This window comes from Halichoerus grypus, chromosome 8 (genome assembly GCF_964656455.1).
Source record: "Halichoerus grypus chromosome 8, mHalGry1.hap1.1, whole genome shotgun sequence".
Lineage (NCBI taxonomy): Eukaryota > Metazoa > Chordata > Mammalia > Carnivora > Phocidae > Halichoerus > Halichoerus grypus.
The window spans coordinates 93,913,204-93,928,836 of NC_135719.1; the positions used below are offsets into that span (position 1 = coordinate 93,913,204).

Here is a 15,633-nt window from a genome sequence, read left to right on the forward strand (position 1 = left end):
CATATATATGTGTTTGGATATATATGCCATATACATAGAAAGAGTAAGTTTTCATCATCCCCCTCCCCAGGCACCAACTTTCACTCCTTTGGGGGTAATATCACCTGCCCATTGAAAATGCATATTCATAAGTCTCTTGCCTTTCAGAAGAGCTCATAGGAATCCTGAAAAATCATCTATGACACATTTGAGAATATTGAAAACATTAAATATAAATAGAAATATTTTAAGTATTTTAAGTATTTCATTAAAATATGAGAATATTTTAAAAGACCACTTTTAATTACATGAACTATCACAGAATTATTGGTAACTTACCCACTCTTTTCATGGTATATTCCGAGCTCATTTCCTCAAACTTGACTTTCAGTAAAAATTGTAACACTTTACTGCATTCTTTCATGATTTAAAATCATCCAGTTTCCCTGAGTTCACTAATCACAATGAAATTCAGTTTGAATTCCTATAAGAGGGTCATTCTCATGTTTATTTTCTATTTAGGCAAAAATATTTTTCAAGGATTTATTTGCTATTCATAAGCTTATACATCTAAGTCTTTTACTTTTGATTTAGCAAGTAAGTGTTTTGAAATTTTTGAAACAAATCGTATGTGAAGAATTTTGGAAATTTCAAAACTTCCTGCTTCTCTGGTAGAAAGTAACAGTTCTGTATGACATTCTTTGGAATATCTTTTAAAAGCTAAGGCTGAGAGTGGAAAATAAAGACATAAACATAATCTAGTAATCATGAAACTACTATTTTGAGTAATTTCCGTTAGCACTGTAAGCTAAGCAACATTTTGAGGCGTTACAGCTTCTATTAGTCATGCAAAGTGTTAAAAATACTGGTTTCTTTCCAATTCTAAATTTTTTTTTTCTTCAAGTAGATCGTTCTTTTTCCAACAGAGTCAATAAATGTTCTATTTGATGATGATAATTCTTGGCAATTTGTTCCTAAGTACCAAATAAGAAGTTAATTTAAGTACTGAATATTTAATTCTCTGGCATCCATCTCTTGAGGATTACCTTTCTAAACATAGCTTAACCTTTTCAAAATATATCTGTCTGCTGAGCCTACAAGTTTGGAGAAATGTATGATTTTTTCTGCACTAATAAGTGTTTTCAAGAAAGGTAATTGTAAACACAAAATGAATACCCTTTCATTTGGTGGTTTTTGGTTTTTCTGTGAGATGAACAGTTAACTACAAAGCATAACAATATTTGTGGTAATATAGTTTTAATGTTTTCCTAATTCTGCATATAGTAATTGTTATTTGTGGCAAACACCAGGGATATTTTAATGGACGAGCATAGGTACACACTTAAGTTTATTTAAAATAGCAATATATTGTTCAAACTTACATTTATCTTGCTAGATAGCAATTTTGATGAGAACTATAAAAATGTTTCATATTGATTATAATTTTGCTTTTAAAGTTTCTATATTCTAAAGAGAAGTTTATAGTTGCTTAGTTAGAATTAGCATGGAATTTTAGATTTGGGGTTTTAAAATAAGGTAAATCATTAAAGGTGTTTAAACCCTTAGATTAAGTTAACAGTTTGGTGAATAGTCTTCTTTTTTTTTTTTTTTTTTTTGGTGAATAGTCTTCTAACATCTCTTGCATGTGCATGTGTTTAAACCATGTATTGCATTCTATAGACTTGATTTTTCACCCAAGGTTATGTGTAAACATTTAAATATTTTCATATTATTCACTAACTTAACCAAGCTGCAATGTAAGAAGAATCCAAATGTGGAAAAATTTATTAAACTTTTGATGCATATTGCCAGACTTCTCTCCAGAAAAATTATATGGACTTATACTGCTTTCAACAATTTATGATGCTGTTCATTTCCTTTCACCCTTATCAGACAGCTAATTGTCAATCTTCTTGATTTTTTTTTCTAATCCGATGAAGAAACATATCTTTTTATTATCATATTTTTATTCATTTCTAGTGAAGGTGAACACATTTTTAGATGTCTTTTGGCTATTTTTCTCCTTTTGAGAACTATCAATTCATATTCTGTTGAGTCATTATTCATTTCTTCCTTATTGATTTATAAATGATCTTTTTATATTAAAGATTTAAATTATTTGTCATAGATATTAGACATTTTCTTTTAATTTGTTGTTTGCTTTCTAGTTTTGTTTATGGTATTTTTTGCTATCCAGAAGTCTTAATTTTTATGTAGTAAAAACTATAGCAATTATTTTCCGTGTGTCCTAGTCTTGGTATAATTCTTAGAAAGGGCTTTTCTACACTTAAATTTAAATGTATTTTCTCATATTTTCTTCTAGTAATATCATAGCTTTCCTTGATCCATCTGTAATTAATTTGTTAGAATAAACATTATTTTTTCCCAAATGACTAGTCAATTGCATATCATTTATTCAATAAATCCTCTTTCCTTACTAATTTGAAATGCCAACTTCTCATACCTTAAATTCCAGTGTGTTACTGAGTCTATTTATGGACTTACGTTCTATTTCACTGACTTGTCTATGTAAAATTGCTTGTGTATTTTGTTGATCCACCATCAATAAAGAGAGAGCTGGCAAAAAATGCTGTCCTGCAAACATTGGCTGACCTTCTCAAGTCAGGTTCACCTTATAGCCAGCTTCCTCGTGGTAAGCAGCGCTTAGGCTATAGATCCCAGACCTAACCCTCCACTTGGCTTCAAATTACAAGAGAAAATCTTAGTCACATTTTGAAAAAATGTGGACCGACTGTTAGTTCTATACATTAAAACAGTGGCAACTGCAACAGTTGGAAAACCAAGGTTAATTGTCAGAATTTAATGTTTAATTTCATTTATTATTTTGTTACAAAATAATAATAAAAACAGTACTTTAGCAAATATGCAAGAAAATGCAAAAAACCCTTCAATTATTCAAAATCTTGCCATCCAGAGATAGTACTGTTTACATTCTTAAATATATGATTCCAGACTTTTTAAAATTTAATTTAATTTTATTATGTTATGTTAGTCCCCATACAGTACATCATTAGTTTTTGATGTAGTGTTCCATGATTCATTGTTTTCGAATAACACCCAGTGCTCCATGCAGTACGTGCCCTCTTTAATACCCATCACCAGGCTAACCCATCTGCCCCACCCCCTCCCCTCTAGAACCCTCAGTTTGTTTCTCAGAGTCCATAGTCTCTCATGGTTCGGATTCCAGACTTTTCTGTATGCAAATAGATAGCATAGAACAAAACTGGGATAATGCTGTGTACCTAATGTTTTGTAACCTGATTTCTTAAACTGTGTTGTAATTATCTTTTCATGTCAAGGAAAACAGATCTGAATAATCACTTAAATCGATCCGCAAATATTTTTTGTGTACCTACTGTGTGGCAGGCATAGAGTTAGGCACTAGGGAAACATGTGCTAACATAATCCCTGCCCTCAGGGAATGTAGAGGTTAGCAGAAAAGAACAGTGGTAAATTACTTACCAGGAATGTAACAATTAATGTACAGATGTGCAGGGTGCTGTGGAAACTTGGAAGATTTCCTGATTATCTTGGAGGTTTGAGGAAATGATAACTTACATTGCAACCTGAAGAGTGAGTCAACATCACTTGGGAACTTGTTAGAAATGCAGATGATTTGAATGCTTGTTGAAGTTTGAGAGTCCCTGCTGTGGACAGTTGGAGCTCATCTAAGAATTGGAAAGAAGTCTAGCATTGGAGAACAGGAGGAGCAGTGGTGCAATGGAGGCTGAGTGGAGGCACGAATAAGATCATGTAGGATTTCATAGATGCCCTATATGTGTGTGTGAGGGCATGTATATGGAGCCTTGGGGGAGAGATTCTTATTCACAGTGTATTGGGAAGCCACTGATAGAGTTTTTTGAGGAAGAATGACATGATCAGATTTGCTGTAAGATACACAGTCCTCAACTTGACTTTTTAGTAGCATTTTGCACAGTTGCATTAACTTTTCCTTAAAACACTTTAATCTCTTGACCTTTGGGACTATACTGTTTTATGGTTCTCTTTCTGCCTCCCTGACTATGTCTTCTCAAGTCTCCCTTGCTGGTGTCTCCTCATCTCTTGACTTCAAAATATTGGAGTGCCCAAACTTATACTGGGACCTCTTTTCTCCCCTACTTACCAAGGTGATCTTATCCAAGACCATGGCTTTAAATACTGTCTATATGCTGATGCTATCATTTGCTAAGATACATGCAGAAGGATGTTCATTGTCCTTATAATAGTTAAAAACTGGAAACAACTTGGGTGTTTATCAATGGAAGATTTTTTTATGGCACATCCAATGATGAGATGCATTGCAACCTCAATTAAGAATAAGGTAGTGCTCTGTGTGCTGAAAGGAGGTAGAACTAAATATATAAACAGATATATGATTATATACAAATTTGTACGTGTGTGTGGAAGGAAGAAACTGTTAACTGTGGTCCTTTTGTTTTCATTATAGATTGTATACTAATTCCATAAAAAATGAAACTCTGTCCTATTTTTTGTGTGCTTTATATGGTATATGTTTGCCCTTTTATTTTTAATCTTTTTTAGTTGTGTCCCTTGTAGATTGCATAGACTAGAATAGTTCTTAAGCCAATCAAAATTTTTCTTATAATAGGTTGGATCACTCCTTATTCATTTATTATTATATCAGATATACTTGATATTATTCTTGTCATCTTACTTTATATTCTCTTTCTCTTGCTATTTCCTATAATCTATCATATTAGCCAATACTTATCCATGTGTTTTTTTTTTTGTTTGTATCATTATCTGATATCTAACATTATGAGATAGAAATCTGAAGCCAGCCTGTTTTTATTTTATTTGCAAGTAATCTGTTTCCTCTCTACTCCTCCTAGATGCTTCTAGGACTTTAAATTTTGCCTTAAATAATGTCACTAACACATGTTTGGGAGTGGATTGCTTTTTAATTAATTTTTCCTGATACACAAAAAGCCCTTTTAATACGCAAATACACTTCTTCAGTTTAGGACTTTTTCTATTTTATTTTAAGTAGTATTTCCATTCTATTTATCTAATGACTTTCTTCAGATATATCAATTAGCCATATGTTGGATCTTTATTATCTGTCCTTTACATTTATCGTCACTTTGCTTACATTCATCTCTCAAACCTTTGTTCCAAATCAATTGTTTCATTTTCTGTGGTATAAATTTTAAAAATTTCTTCTAACTACCATTTTATTTATTTATTTAAAGATTTTATCTATTTATCTGAGAGAAAGAGAGATAGTGAGTGGCTCAGTTGGTTGAGCAGTGACTCTTGAGTTTGGCTCAGGTCATGATCTCTGTGTGGTGGGATCGAGCCCTGGGTTGGGCTCCCCCCTCAGTGGGGTGTCTGTTTCTCTCCCTCTCCCTCTGCCCCTCCCCCTGCTCACATGCTCTCTCTCTCTCAAATAATAAATCTTAAAAAATACTTTTTGAGGTCTATAATAAATTTTTTTCAAAAGGATGTTCTTCATATAACTTTTGTATGCTATATTTCTTTCTTATACATTTCAGACTCTCTTCATAGAATTTATATTTGATTTTTCTGTGTACTCACTTTGAATGAAGATAGGTCATTTCTGGTTGCCCAAAGTTAATATCAGATAGATTTACCTGGCATTTCTTGACTGCTCATCTTGGAGGCATTAGAATACTATGTTTAGATCTTAAGTAGGAGTACCAGAAGATGCAGTTTTATATTACTAATTTAGTCATTCAGAATCCTGAAAGGTGTTGGGGGTGGGATGCACCAGGTTCTGAGAATTTTGCCTCTATATATTTTTTCTGTGATTGTTAACTATTATACCAGAGGCCAGCCTTTTCCATTGGTTTTTCTATATGATAAAGATAATTCTAGGCTTTTTTTTTTTTCTGTGCATGCACATATAATATATATACATACATCTTACAAAAATGATATTAAAGATGTTGTTTTTGCAGTTTATATTCCTTCGAGGATTTTTATTTTAAAACTGAAATACAGACACATGAGTAATTATTTTGATTACTATCTCTACTACTTATAGTGTACAAATGAACTATATAAAGTGTGCTTGCATTTCAAAGATTTTATCTGAATCTTCTAAATATTGTAGTGATATTTGAATATGAAAACAGAAAATTATCTAATAGAAAATGTGTTGAGATGCGTTTATTATATAATTTGATATTTTTTAAAAGATTTATTTATTTGAGAGAGAGCGAGAGAGAACGTGAATGGAGGGAGTGGCAGAGGGAGAGGGAGAGAGAGTCCCCAAGCAGATTCCCCTCTTAGCTTGGAGCTTGACATGGGGCTCCATCCCAGGACCCTGAGATCATGACCTGAGCCGAAATCAAGAGGTGGTTGCTTAACCAACTGTGCCACCCAGGTGCCCCTTTATTATTTAGTATTAACAACAACTCTATATAAACAGATAAAACCATTCCATTTCCCAAATGAAGAAAATGTAGTTCAGAGATTCGGTGACTAGTCCATGTATATAGGGCTGGTAAGCTAAGATTCAGACCTAGATTCTCTGATTCTAAATGTGGTTTCCATTATATCCCACTGTTTTGTGAACTTGTGAAGACCCTCTCACTTTTTCTTTTCATGCTTCATTTTGAATACTTGTTCTTATCTTGTTTTCAGAACCAGTCTTGATATAAGCCAGAAAGAATCTGAGAAGCTCTAGTTGAGTAATTTGAGATATTCTTATTTTATTTAACCCTGCTGTTTTATATTTGATCCATTGTGACCCAGCATTGGAAGCAGGGCTTCTGCTTATATTAGGGTGGAGGTTCTTACATTGCTTGTTCCCTCTTGCCAACTGAAATCCTATTTCTGAGTACTGGGCCAAGGCTGGGGCCTTGCTAACTGAACTGTGGTAGACTTCTCTGATATTAATTGCTTAATTACTGAAATTGCAGTATTCCACTGAATACTGCCTGGTTTTGTTTTCCCCATTACTGGTTGCTCCCCACTAGAATATGCCGTTATCTGAAGCCAGAACTTTCTTTCTTTCTGTTTTTTTTTTTTAAAGATTTTATTTATTTGACAGAGAGAGACACAGTGAAAGAGGGAACACAAGCAGGGGGAGTGGGAGAGGGAGAAGCAGGCTTCCCGCGGAGCAGGGAGCCCGATGCGGGGCTTGATCCCAGGACCCTGGGACCATGACCTGAGCCGAAGGCAGACGCTTAACGACTGAGCCACCCAGGCGCCCCCAAAGCCAGAACTTTCTGATGCCACTTCTAGTGCACTACCAGCTGTGGTCTGTCCTACTATGTTTGGAATATTGTGTTCTATCTTCTGCTCTATGTTTCCTTCCAACGTGGGTATCTGGAACTGACTTTCCCCCACTATGCCCCATTTCCTGCATTGTCTTCCATTCCTCAATGGTTAGGTCTAATCCTGGCCCCACCCTCATCCCTTAGTTGGCCTTGTTCCTTGCTACATAATCCAGGGAATGACCCAAGATACACAAAGCACATAAGACTTAATTCCTGTCTGAGGTCTAGCTGGGGGTATGTCACAGAAGCACAAGGATCTTACCCTTCTCCTAGCCTAAACTTCTCATATTTATGGATGAGGAAACTGAGGGTAAATTTCACACTCCAAATCACAGTTAGTGGCAGAGTTAGAAGTAGAATCAATAGTAACCTCAATTAGACTTCTATTATATCCATTTTTTAATAAATAACCCTTATACCTAGGTAAGCCTTAAGCATATTTTAAAAAATACAGATTGGGATTACAGAAGTCATTTTATTATGCACTATCATAATAAAAAATAAATAAATCATGTTTCATGAGATACTAGATTAGTGTATTTTTGATTTTATATGGAAGTATAAAAAAGGAATTATTTGGACATTTATCTGATTTCATAACTCAATATGTGAAAGCCGAAATTTTTTTTAAAGCAAAGCAATGTCATTCCACCAGATGTCACTGTTTGCATGTAACAATGAAGTTACAATGATTAAAAATAAAATCCCCCACTTCCTTAATCATATTTTGTAATAAAAGAAAATCTATATAATTTTATTCTTATTCTTCTTTAGATTTATTATTTTATTAAGCCTACAGTCCCTGAATTTTTAAAAAGTATTCCAAGTGTTCATTACCTCTGCTACAAATTTTGAAGACTATACTAAAGAAAATTATTTGTAATCTTCAAGAAGACAAACTCTAAAAGTTTTTTCTAGATCTAGGAGTTTGCTTTGCAAGCAACATTCTTTGTAAGTTACTATTAACTAAATTGTAGATTGTGACCCAATAAGGGGCTGTGAAATCAATTTTGTGGCTTGCTGCAAGCACTTGAAAAAACCGTTGTGTCGAATAGAATACTCTATTGCATGTAAGTATTATTTTGGCAAAACTTTGCGCATGAGCATTCTTAAAATATCCCTGTACACATCTTCTTTGAGTTGTATAGAAGCAACTGTGAGCTCCATCCTGTGAAGCCTCTTCCAGGTTTTGTATCCAAGGAGCAAGATAAATTCACTAAGGAAGGGATAGCAAGGATGTCGTGGGGGGACTTCTCTGTTAGAGTACCAAGGAGGGTAGAAGGGTGCTGGAGGGAGAACCTTTCTCTATGCTTCATAGGATGGAGCTCATGTTCACTTTTATGTAGCACATAGAGTATGTATGCAGAGATTTTATTTTTTTATTTTTATTTTTTAAAGATTTTATTTATTTGACAGAGGGAGAGAGAGAGAACACAAGCAAGGGGAGTGGGAGAGGAATAAGCAGGCTTCCCGCTGAGCAGGGAGCCCAATGCAGGGCTCGATGTGGGGCTTGATGCGGGGCTCGATCCCAGGACCCTGGGATCATGACCTGAGCCGAAGGCAGACACTTAACCACTGAACCACCCAAGTGCCCCAGTATGCAGAGATTTTAAAAGAGTACTCACAGCTTAGAGCAAATGTTTTCTAAGCTTCTTTGATAGCAATCTACAATAAGAAATACATTTTATATCTCTAGTCCATAGGAGACAAGGAAAGAGGTTTAACTCACTCTGAGAGAGGTGGGCATGTTTCCTTCATTCAATACCCTCAATAATAGCAATAAAATTGTAATATCAACCACTTACCGAGCATGCACTATGTGCAAACTCTCACATATGTTATTTCTAAGCATTAGACCCTGAAAGACCTGATCACTGTTGCTATAGATAGAGGAAGAAACAGACCTAGGAAGGAAAAGTGACCTATCCCACATAGAACACCAAGTGGCCAAAGTGGGGTGAAAATCCTGGTTTTTAACCTCATTCCAAAAGCTAGCTCTTCTCACTGTATCAGTGAATTTTAGGCTCCCCGCCCCCCGATAAGGATCACTTGGAGCCTATGATAAAGTGTATAAATTCCTAGGCTCTATCCCTAACCCACTGAATTAGAATCTCTAGAGGAGGAATCTGGGAAGCCATAGATTTGACAAGCTCCCAGAATATTCTTATGATCAGGCTGTTTTAGGAAAGATTGCAGTACATCAGTGGTTTTCAAACTTAAGTGTACATCAGAATCGTCTGCAGGGCTGGTTAAAACACAGATGACCGGGTCCACCCTGAGACTCTGATTCATTAAGTATAATGGGGGTCCAAGAATTTGCATTTCCTAGCATGTTCCTATGTGATGTTAATGACGCTGGTTAGGGAACACCCTTTGAGAACCACCACAGTACCTGTGCTTCTCAGTGACCCCGGACAGAGTGTGGGACTGGCTTTGGCTGTGAGACTTTTCTTGCTGAGCCATATACAACAATACTTATTCAGTACCTACTACATTTGCCTCCACAGAAGAAAGAAAATGAGTAAGAATCCCTTTTTCTTCAGACCAGTCTATGTCTACTGTGAAAAAGATACACAGAATTAGAAGTAGTATATTCTACAATGAAAGATCAGATCAAATGCAGCAGGAAAACTAGGGAAAGAAAGATGAATTTTGACTGGGTAGAGGGGGATTTATAAAGGTGTCATGAGGGAGTTGCGATCTGAAAGTCTTCTTTTCATCATTTTTTATAGCCACACTGTATTGTCATTTGGTTTGCCTGTCTTCCCTACTGCCCCTTAGTAATCTCGGCCCCTTAGGCACCTTTTGCATAGTGAATGTAGGTTCGGCCAGGAGTTAGGGAAGGGAAGTGGGATTGGCAAGTAGGTGGTGCCCAGACTGTGGAGGACCCTGAATGCGAGGCTCAGGAACTTGAGTTTATACAGTGTGTGTAGTCATTGAAGTATATGGAAAAGGGGTGACTGATGACACCTCTGGCAGGGTATATGGCATGGATTGGAGGAGGGAGAGTCTAAGGTAAGGAGCTAGTAAAGATGATATCATAGGACTCAGATGAGAGAAAATGCAATGGACAGGACAGACACCATGGAAGGAGAAGGAGCAGAACCAGTGATTACTGCTGGGAGTGAAGGAGAGGTTGGTTATGAAGAGATTTTCAATCTGAAATGGTGTTTTCCAAAGGGGGAGAACTCTAGAAAGGATTAAGTTCTTCTCTCTGGAAATAAGGAAGTAGGGAAAGTCTGGAGAAAATTTTCAAAGTAAATGATTCATCTTTGTCATATAGAACAGTTGCTAATCTTGCATAGTCTTTCACTAAGGTCCTCCGTACATGTCTACCAGAACACAGCTGTGCACTCTAAAATGTCCAATGACTTCTTTCACTTCTCTTCCTGTCAACCAGAATGTCTGTTTCTTTAGTGCACATTTGGAATGTAAAAAGACAATAAGATGGGAATGACTCTTACTACCTTGTTTTTGGTATAGAGCTAGATAAAATTACAGCAGTATCTCAAGATGGCTTCTTAAGTTCACACCTCTCCTTCCTGATCTTAGAAATACTTTACTGATCTTGATGTATGTGCTCTCTTGGCTCACTATTGCAACCAATAGACTTTGCCCTGTTCTTTGTTTTTCCTATATGTATCAGTCAGGATTCAGTTGAAGAAAACAGAAATATTTTTAGTTATTTTAAGCAAAAAGGGAGTTAGTAATGAGAATTTGATGCTTATAAAATCAATGGAAAGATTGGGAAAATGGGCTCTAAGCAGGAAGGGCTTCCAGAGATTACTCACAAAACACGCTTAACTGGCTGCCAAGGGAGCTGCTCCTTCTAGTATAGTCAGGAAGGTGGTAAATCTTCCAGCCAGTACTGGCAACATAACATCTTAATTGTGATTCAGGGATCCAGTGGCCTCTACTGTCCCAGCTTTTGACTCTGGAACCACAGTATTTCTGTTTGATATGCTCACTGCCCCCCCCGCCCCCCACCCACCAAAAAAGGAAAGGCAACCTACAAACAAAGTACTATTAACTGAAACACTGCTACGGTAGAACTCAGTGTTGCTGTAACTGTTTGCCAACAAAAACATGGGAACCTTCTGCCTTCCAAATTGTAAGTGAGTGCATCTGATTAGAGGATCCTAAATCACATCTAGGACACTGGCTGCAGGAGAGTTTTACCTCAGTAGTTCAGGAAAGCACATTAGAAGGAGGATAATTTGCGAGTTGAGGGGCAGTCTACTATATTCACCATAACGGCAGTTGAACTTTATCTTCTCTTTGAATTAAAATATTTGACTAGTTGAGCTAGGAGGCTTTTCTCCGTGACTCTACTTTGGCAAGCCCTATCTCCACAAGCCTAGCTTTGGGTGGGCCTGTTTCTTTAAGAGCAGGTATGATAGGATCTGAGGGTTTCAGCATCTTATTAAGTAACTAAGGTCAGTTGGGTGCTTTGTGTACTCTTAGTCTTCCCATTTCATGGCTCAGAAAGTGATTGTTCATATAATGGTATATCAAAAAGAGGGACCATTGGCTCTAAATACTTCCACGGGAAACTGATACAGCCATAGTCGGTGCAGGCCCATTTTGTACTCATTTTATAGTTCTTTTATAGCAAGTGCAAAAATTAGTACAAATTAATACACAATTTAATACACAATTAATGTTATTTTAAAGCAGTTTGTAAGTCAATCATAAATAACACATTTTGCCTTCAAATTTTCATTTAACTCATCTCTTTGGCTTAATTAAGGCCTTTGTTTATAAGTTTTGTATCTCATGTATATCCTAACATATATATAGTGTGTAGCCTAGAGGGGAAGACTTAATGCCATAGTTTTTTGGTTCATCCTGGCAAGATATGATTCAAGAAGAGAAAACTTCACTGTGAGAAGGCAGTTCTGCTTGGGCTGACACTTTATCTCACTCTAAGAGATGAGACCATTTCCTGTGGGCTTGGAGTGGGGAACAGGTCAACGATCAGAAAGTAGAGACCTTTTTACTTCTTTTGTAATTAAGCTTCCACAGTGTGAATTTCTTTTCTTTTTTTTTTAAAGATTTTATTTATTTGACAGAGAGAGACACAGTGAGAGAGAGAACACAAGCAGGGGGAGTGGGAGAGGGAGAAGCAGGCTTCCCGCCGAGCAGGGAGCCCGATGTGGGGCTCGATCCCAGGATCCTGGGACCATGACCTGAGCCGAAGGCAGATGCCTAATGACTGAGCCACCCAAGTGCCCCTCACAGTGTGAATTTCTTATTTCAATATAATAAAATCATCATAAAGCTTACTACTAAAATGTATACAGAACCAAAGAGAAATTATTTTGAATTATTTCCCATTTCTGATTATCTGACTTCTGCACAATTTCTGCCTAGTACAGATATCAAATGTTAATGTGTTTATTTCAGCAGAGATATGAAATGAGACTCATCAGTGACCTAAAAAACCAATGTATTGTTTTTATCGTACTATAGAATACTGCAAGGAATTCCTGTTGTGGATCACAATCAAGAATGTGTTCCCGTCCTCCCACCACCACCAGTGGTACTACCTCATTTGACACAAAGACCTAGACAGCTTGCTCAGAAACCATACCTACAACTCTTGGGAGAGGAAGTAAGAACTTCCTTTAAATATTACTTTTCTCTATCTTACAGTTCTCAAACTTTTTGGTTTCAGGACCCTTTTTATAATCTTAGGAGTCACTGAGGACCTCAATAATTATTTATGTGGGTTATATCTTTTTTTAAAAGATTTTATTTGTTTATTTGAGAGAGAGAGAGAGAGAGCACGTGCATGAGTGGGGGATAGGGGTAGAGGGAGAGGGAGAAGCAGGCTCCCCGCTGAGCAGGGAGCTGGACATGGAGCTCAATCCCAGGACCCTGGGATCATGACCCAAGCCGAAGGCAGACACTTAACCAACTGAGCCACCCAGGTGCCCCTGTGTGGGTTATAGCTATTGACATTTACAAATATTGGGAATTAAAACTGAGAAAATGCTAAGTGTTTATTTACTAAAAATAACAGTAACAAAATAATATGTTAACATAAAATGTGTTTTTATGAAAAATAATTATATTTTTGAAAACAAAAAATTTAAGGAGAAAACTAGGGTTGTTTCACATGTTTTGCAATCTCTTTAATGTGTGGCTTACTGGAAGACAGCTGTCTGCTTCTGCATTCACTTTTGTGGTAGGTTGTTTTGGTTGAAATATATGAGGAAAATTCTGGTCTCACACAGCTGTGTAGTTGGAAAATATTATTTTAATATATTTTTAATGTAATTATGGATATTTTCTTTTGATAATATGCCAAAACTTAACAGGTAGTAGTTTCTTGAAAGTTGTTGCAAGCCTTGTACTTCTGGGGAAGATGGAGAAAATGTACTTTTACTCCTCCCTGTTCTTCCTGCTAAGTACAACTAAAAATGCTGGATTTACAAACATAAAAGACTCTTGAAAAGTGGAGAACAAAGCACATTAACTAGAAACTTTGGCACCCAAGAAATGACATGGCAGTGAGTTAGTTCCTTGGGTTTTCTTTTTTGCTACATATATACTAGACTTGGTGCTGAGAAATCTGTTAACCTAGAAACAGAAAATTGGCAAAGGAAAAAAAGCTCCAACAAAAACCTACTCTCTTTAGCCAAAAAACCAGGAAAGGGACAGCCAAGCAAGACAGAAAAATTTTTAGACAGTAACTGCTCCATTCCAGCTAAATACCACAGAAAAAGTGGCCCCACCCCCACCATCAAAAGCCTAGTGGGAAATTGAAACTTTACTCTTGCCAGAAAATAATGAGGCACTCTTACACCCTGCCAGGGTGGAATCAAAGAAGGCTGAATGTGGAGCTGGGACTTTCATCTCAACAGAGTGTTAATGAGATTCCTCCTCCATATTGTCATTTGCAACCACATGGGGATCTTGGAATTCTATCCTCAAGTAGTAGTAATGACCACATCTCCCCTTCCCTACTGCGATGGTATCAGAGGAAGCCTAGTGGAGTGTCAGCTAAAACAGAAGCATTAAATAAGATCAAGAGTCAATGGCATTTTTCACATAAATAGAACAAACAATCCTAAAATATGTGTGGAGCCACAAAAGATACTGAATAGCCAAAGCAGTCTTGAGAAAGAACAAAGCTAGAGATATCATGCTCCCTGATTTCAAACTATATTATAAAGTTCTAGTAATCAAAACAGTGTGGTATCATCATAAAAACAGACATAGATCCATGGAGCAGAATAGAGAGCCTAGAAATAAACCCATGCATACATGGTCAATTAACTGATGGCAAAGGAGCCAAGAATATACAGTTGGGAAAGGACAGTCTCTTCAATAAATGGTGTTAAGAAAACTGGACAGCGACATGGACAAGAATGAAATTGTACCACTATCTTACACTATACATAAAAATTAACTCAAAATGGATTAAAGACCTGAGTGTAAAACCTGAAACCATAAAACTCCTAGAAGAAAACAGATGGTAAGCTCCTTGACATTGGTCTCGACAATGATTTCTTGGATTTGACACCAAAAGCAAAGGCAACAGAAACAAAAGTGAACAAGTAGGATTATGTCAAACTAAAAAGCTTCTGCACAGCAAAGGAAACTATCAATAAAATGAAAAGGCAACTGGGGCACCTGGGTGTCTCAGTAAGTTAAGCGTCTGGGCCTTTGGCTCAGGTCACGATCCGAGGGTCCTGCTCATGCTATCTCTCTTTCTTTCTTTCTCTCTCTCAAATGAATAAATGAAATCTTAAAAAAAAATGAAAAGGCAACCTACTAAATGGGAGAAAATATTTATAAATCATATATCTGATAAGGCGTTAATATCCAAAATATATAAAGAACTTATACAACTCAATAGCAAAAAACAAAAACAAAAACAAAAACCCCCAAAACAATCCAATTAAAAAATGGGAGGATCTAAGTAGAATTTTCCCAGAAAAGATACAGATGGCCAACAGCTACATGAAAGGATGCTCAACATCACTAATCATCAGGGAAATGCAAAATGAAACCACAATGAAATATCACCTCACACCTGTTAGAATGGCTATCATCAAAAAGACAAGAAATAACAAGTGTTGATGAGGATGTGGAGAATAGGGAATCCTTGTCCTCTGTTGGTGGGAATGTAAATTGGTACAGCCACTATGGAAAACAGTTTCCTTAAAAAATTAAAAATAGAATTACCACATGGTTCGACAATCCTACTTCTGGATATTTGCCCAAAGAAAATGAAAACACTAACTTGAAAAGATACATGCAACCCCCTCATGTTCATTGCAACATTATTTGTAATAGCCAAGATATAGAAACATCTTAAATGTCCATTGATGGATGAATGGATAAAGAAAATGTG

General features: G+C 36.4%; 1 protein-coding gene across 1 annotated transcript in view; it reads left to right on the top strand.

Moving 5' to 3' along the window:
• Nucleotides 1–15,633, top strand: part of TTC6 (tetratricopeptide repeat domain 6) — a 188,794-nt gene that overhangs the window by 74,055 nt on the left and 99,106 nt on the right. Inside the window, exon 6 of the mRNA XM_078078737.1 lies at nt 12,741–12,882. Coding sequence (XP_077934863.1) covers nt 12,741–12,882 — 142 coding nt within the window. The remainder of the gene's footprint in view (nt 1–12,740; nt 12,883–15,633) is intronic.